The sequence below is a fragment of the Wyeomyia smithii genome, chromosome 2, assembly GCF_029784165.1.
Source record: "Wyeomyia smithii strain HCP4-BCI-WySm-NY-G18 chromosome 2, ASM2978416v1, whole genome shotgun sequence".
Taxonomy (NCBI): domain Eukaryota; kingdom Metazoa; phylum Arthropoda; class Insecta; order Diptera; family Culicidae; genus Wyeomyia; species Wyeomyia smithii.
In genome coordinates this window covers 58,569,751-58,575,750 of record NC_073695.1, presented here as the reverse complement: position 1 = coordinate 58,575,750, position 6,000 = coordinate 58,569,751, and the positions used below count along the sequence as shown (strand labels likewise).

Below are 6,000 nucleotides of genomic sequence, written 5' to 3'. Positions count from 1 at the left end.
ACAGTTGGCAAGAAAACTTGTTTGGTCCTGCTCCGGATCAACGGAAAAATTGCTTGGACTGACAAAAATAGATAAAATGAAATGATTTTTGATAAAAATGGTCTGGATTCTGGTCTATAGCTTTTACTTTCAATTTTGCTTTGGTGAGCATAAGTACCTGCCTGCTACTGGAATGTACAGACGCAAGTTATACAAGATAACCTCTTCAAACATACAAAAAAAAACCTGTGAGAGGTAAGTCTTGTGTTTGGTCTCGTAAAACCGTTCTCGGTCGATATTTTGATTTGATTTTTTGTTTTGAGATAAAATGTCCACTGAGTGACATCACCCCACTGGAAGCGTTAGCACCGTTTTATAGCGCTCTCAGTATTACTGCCACACAAGCACACAGCAATCGATAATTAACTTTACCAGCGTAGCATTCGATTTGTGATTGGCGCGAATGCTGAAATTGCTCGGGAGAGAAACAATAACCGAACGCAAAAAAAAGTATCCAATTATACGTTTACCATTTTTTCCACCACACTCAGTCTCCACAGAAAGCCTAATTTTCAGCGTGTGTTCTGTTTCGCCATAAACGACGGTGACGAGTGTAAAATTGACATTTCTGCTTATCTGATGATTATAGTTCGGCCTGCTTCGTTCTAGCTGGACCGAACGGCTTTGTTTATCGGAGAAATTAATTGTGAGTAGTGTTGTGTCGTTGATTGCTTTTGTACGGTGTGTAGTTGAAACGAATCGGCAACACGCGGTATTGTTTCTGTAAACCGGCCAGCATTGGCACTAATTTTAATTGTGAAAAAAAAAACCTTTTTTCCATTGGCACCAAGTTCGAGCGAGCCAATCGCTCGAGAATCAAAGCGTAAAATTCGGTCCAAAAATCCACTGCCTATGCCGGCCTACGCCGTCTCCCCGATGGAGCACTGCGAGGCACGCTTGGATGGTAGCTTCGAGCAGGATCATGGCTGCGATTCTTCGCTACTGGTAAGTTATCGGAGTTTGTCCTAAAGATTATTGGTTCGAGTTGTGGGCCTGGCTTGCTTCTAGTTAAACAAGTGCAAGTTTTTCTTGTCTGTGCTTTTCGAGTTGGGTTGTACTGCTGATTGACACACATTTACTCACCATATAGTGACGTTAATTTAGTAGTGTTATTGAACATAGAAAAATGCTGATATATGCGCGTAAATTTGTTTCCAATTTATCATATTGTAAAAAAATGGATTATCAAAAATTTTCCCGTGATATATTTCAAATAAACATATTTTATCATACCCAACTGGTAATGTAAAGTATAATATGTTTTGCAATGCCGTTCATAATGGCCATTGAGGGCTCGCTTTCTGGTAGTATTGGATGAAACAAAAAACATTAGAACCGGTTTTCTGTGCGTTAATTCAGGTGTTGTTTTTGTATCGGGATATTCTCACGAAAGTTGTGTGACTAGCTTTGGGGTGTTCAATAGAAAGAACGGCAACAGTGTAGTAAGGATTAGTCCCATAGCAAAGAAAACTCGCTCGGTATGACTTGTGTTGTTTCTATCAGTTGGGTATTGTCAGTCTAAAAATATCAAAATTAGTCGAGGTACTGAGCACTACGAACGCCACATTTTTTCCTGGCTGAATGTTTATGGATGAACGATAACTAAAAAGACTGCTTGAAACTGAACAGGGAACAACAGGGAACAATAGAATTACACAAGAAGTTTTAAACAATATGAAAAAATTTGGAGGAAATTCTGGACAATTTTGTTTGCAGTCAAATTGAGTTTTGCAGACAAATTTGCACGCTTGGTATCCGTGCTGTGAAAACTATAAAGAATGTTAACAGTGTAAAATTTTAAAACGTGAAAGAACCATCAAATTCTTGAAAAAGAAGGAACCATTAAGTCCACGTTAAAAGACTCGTTACTAAAATTTGGAAACATTGTTACTCATTTTAAGAATGCATTGAGGAACTCGAGAGAAGCCGATTGCCAACCGTGAACAGGAAACGGATGAAACGGAGAGGTGGACAACTAGGGTAAAAGTATTTTGGATGGACTACGTCCGCTAGTGACCACCGGTAAGATTAACTCAATTTACGAAAAACTCTGGAGATTTCTAGGAAACTTCCATCGGGAAACATCTTACCCAGCTAATCCGCAATAATCACGAGAAACATTTTTAAATTCCAATGCAGGGTAAATTAGCCTATAGTAAACCGCTTTGCTTAATTAACCTAGAGTGGACCACCAGTCAGACTAATTCAGTTTCTCTTAACATAAATCGGAACTTATGCTAAATTCATTTATAGTGGACTCCTTTACTTTATTAACGTATAGTGAACCACCCGTCAGATTAATTCAATTTCTGTTAACAAAAATTGGAATCTAAAAATGTTTGTGATGCAGATTGACTGGATAAAATGTGTCTCGATGAAAGGTAATCTGGCGGCTGGTTCATTATTGGAAAGGGTCCTCTAGATTAATTTACCTTTTTTTGTATGGGCCTTTACTGCGACCAGTAGTTTTTTGATCTTTTGTGGCATTGTCCGGACATTTTTACTGTTCGCACATTTTTTTTTTTGTTTTTTCACCCTTTTGCAGTGATACTCATTGAGAGGTAACCTGCTCCGTGTTATAGTACTTTTTGTCTTCTCCTTTAGACTTAGTAACCTACTGCCTTCCTTATCGACCTTATCATGTCCTCCTGCCATCTATCACTCTAACAGCGTATAACGTGCTATAGTCTATGATATTATCGAAGCTTCAGACCAGTGGTTATTAGGTCTGGAAGAAAGTTTTGCGTGGAAGAGCCTGAGAATAAACCCATACTTAAAGTGCTTTTGCCAACGAAAGGCTTGGTTCTACTAAGATTCGAACCTATCACCACTCGCTTGTCACTTGTGCCCTTGTGGCTACGAAGCTCTGTAAACTCACGGCTACGAAGCTCTTATTTATCTTGTAAATGTTCCTCGTGATTCTGATTGGCTGGATAAGATGTTTCCCGGTGGAAGTTTCCTGAAAATCTAGTTTTCGCTTAAATAGAAATAATCTAGAGAGTGGATCATAGGAAAGGAGACCACAGTAAGCTAATTTACCCTATATCAAGGGAATAAACAGTTTTTGATCAGGGTGGTCCACTGAAGGAAGTGGTTTATCCAAGGTAGTTCTACTCTAGTTCAATCACAACCAGGTGCTTCCATTTGATTTGTGCGTCGCAGTAGGCTTTCGTTCGTAAATGTAGGTGAACGATTGTCGGCTCTCATACAAAGATAAGATAGTGTGAATTAATCTATAATAAATCCTTTTTCTGTAGTAAACCACTCATTAACGCAATTTTTCTCAACATTAAATCGGAATTCATAAATAGGGTAGAATTACTTCGGATGGACCACATCCTTTAGTGGAAAACTCGAGGGATTTTCAGTAAGCTTCCATCAAGAAACATCTTATCGAGCTAATCTGCATTAGAATCACAAGAAACATTAATAAATTTCGATTTATATAAAAAATGAGATAATTTAACGGGTGGTCCAGTGAAGAAAGTGGTCCACCCAAGTTAGTTCTATCCTAATTCTTGTGATTCTGATGCAGATTGGCTGGATAAGATGATTCTAGATGAATTTTTTTGGAAATCCCTCAAGTATTCGCAAAAATTGAGTTTATTCGACGAGTGGTCCACTGTAGAAAAGGAGTCCACTATAGGTTAATATGTGGTGTGAGTGTAATAGTAATAGTGAAACTGAATTTAAGTGAAAACTCGTGGGATTTTTAGGAAACTTTCATCCGAAAACATCTTATGTAGCCAATCTGTATCAGAATCACGGGAAACATTTATTAATTTCTATTTAATGTTGGGAGGAATTGAGTGACGAGTGGTCCACTATAGGTTAATTTATCCTATTTTGTTTTCTTTCTATCTACTCAATCCTATTTCGGTGGAAAAATATGATTACGAGATCAATGATATAGAAATAATTAACTAATAGTGGACCTCTTTCCTTTATTAACCTATAGTGGACCACCCATCAGATTGATTAAATTTCTCTTAACATAAATCAGAATTTATGAATGTTTGTTATGCATAAAGTGGATAAGATGTTTTCTGATGGATGTTTTCTGAAAATCCCCCGAGCTTTCGCATACATTGAGTTAATATAGTGGGTGATCTACTATTGGAAAGGGTAGGTAAGTTCACCCTAAGTAATTTTTGGAATCTCCGTACACGACGTACGTAATTCTCATTTATAGAAAAACATATCAAACCACGTTTAGGAAAAAAAAAGTTTTGTCACATATAGGTCGGAAATGCTTTTTTAGTGAAAAATGGGATTTTAAGCGTTACGTAATTAATGGATGTTGCCTAAGCTGAAACTAGAGATTAGGAAGACTCATTATTTATCAGATTTATTCATGTTTCCGACAGCTTTTGGTATCATGCTAGGTATTCAGGTATAAGTGAGTTTTTCAGACCTTTTTTTCTAAGTTTCTATTTATATTTTCGAATGACTTAAATATTGAACAATGCGACTCTTTCAAAATCCAAAATGTCTCATGAGTGACAAAAAATCAAACATATATTCAGCTTGTAGTTCTGGTGGCTACACTTTTATCTTGGGTTGAAGATCAATAAATGCAAATTTTATCAACCAACAATTTTTAATTATGGCTGATTTTAGTTAGCAAATTGTTCAAGATTTAGTTTAGTTAGTAAGAAATGTAGTGCCGTGCTGAAGTTCGAAATTTATGTTTTAACTAAGTAATATTCCAAACCATCATGATGGCCTCAATCCCCGTGCTACTGACATCCACGACGATAGAAAAGATTTTTTACTGCTATACTAAATGTTGCTAAACATGAATGAGAACATTAAAAAACCCAAATTGATCCACCTAGCGGTGAGACTTCAATTTAAAAAAAAAAAACACCTTGACAATACTTGCTGGATATATTTATCAGTCTCAAAACAAATTGTTGGTAGTCAGCAGTGAAACTATGCCGAATGTTTAAAACATAACATTCAAACACATATAAACATACACTAACACATGCAAATAACATGGAATAAATATGTTTTAAATATTTGACGCGAATTTTTTTTTTGATCGTGCTATAATCGAAATAACACTGTACTCATATTTAGGTTGGACTTGATTATATATAGACTCGATTATATATCATTCGATAAAATATCTCTTTAGATTCGATTATTTATAGTAGCATTTTTTTTCTATTTCAAATATGATATGATTCATCAGTTAACCCTTAACTAGCCCGTTCATCTGATATCAGTATTGTTCAAATCGGTTTTGTAGTTTCTGAGATAATGCATTTTCGTGATTTCCACATTTTGATACATTGCAGACGAAGTTACAGTCCGTTTACAGTAACATTCAATAGAGTGTTATGAGGCAGCTAGACACTTCATTTGACACTAGTTTTGTGGAAATCGGTTCAGCCATCTCTGAGAAAAGTAAGTGAGTTTGAGTAGTCTCCAGAACTTATATAATGATATAAAGAACTTTCGTGATTTTGTTTAATAACATACAAACTAAAAATCCGATTACAATAAAATTTAATAGGATTTTATGGAAGAATGGAGAGTAATTTTATGAAAACCGGTCCAGCCCTCTTTGAGAAAATCGAGTGAGATTGAAAAGTTGCACATACACACACATACACACATACAAAAAATGCTCAGCTCGTCGAATTGAGTCGAGTGATATATGTCATTCGGCCTTTTAGAGCACTTTTATACTTTCAGTTTTGCCAGTGATTGCTCTACCTTTCTAGGAGAAAGGCAAAAAGCATTAGCGATATTATTTACCTATTCGAATTTTTGTGCAAATTAGCTGTTCGAAAACGATACGATTCAATTAGTTTGCTGTTCAAAATTGGATATGATGTTGATCGCAACCGTTGTGCTACTCCGACAGTGGGGGAATAAGGCACTCTTACACGGCCGGGGTAGATTTGGATTGCTAGAATCCAGCACAGAATACTTGCTTGTGTTGTTGTC

At 36.3% G+C, this 6,000-nt stretch overlaps 1 protein-coding gene across 4 annotated transcripts in view; it reads left to right on the top strand.

The window, feature by feature from the left end:
- Positions 1 to 652: 652 nt before the first annotated feature.
- Positions 653 to 6,000, top strand: part of LOC129722980 (protein dead ringer) — a 217,461-nt gene continuing 212,113 nt past the window's right edge. The window contains exon 1 of one of the 4 annotated variants that reach the window (XM_055676883.1): positions 653 to 984. In XM_055676883.1, the coding sequence (XP_055532858.1) occupies positions 892 to 984 (93 nt within the window). In that variant the 5' untranslated portion in view covers positions 653 to 891. Of the gene's footprint in view, positions 985 to 5,435; positions 5,455 to 6,000 lie in introns of those variants that run through there. The other 3 variants (XM_055676881.1, XM_055676882.1, XM_055676884.1) reach the window with 3 other exon arrangements.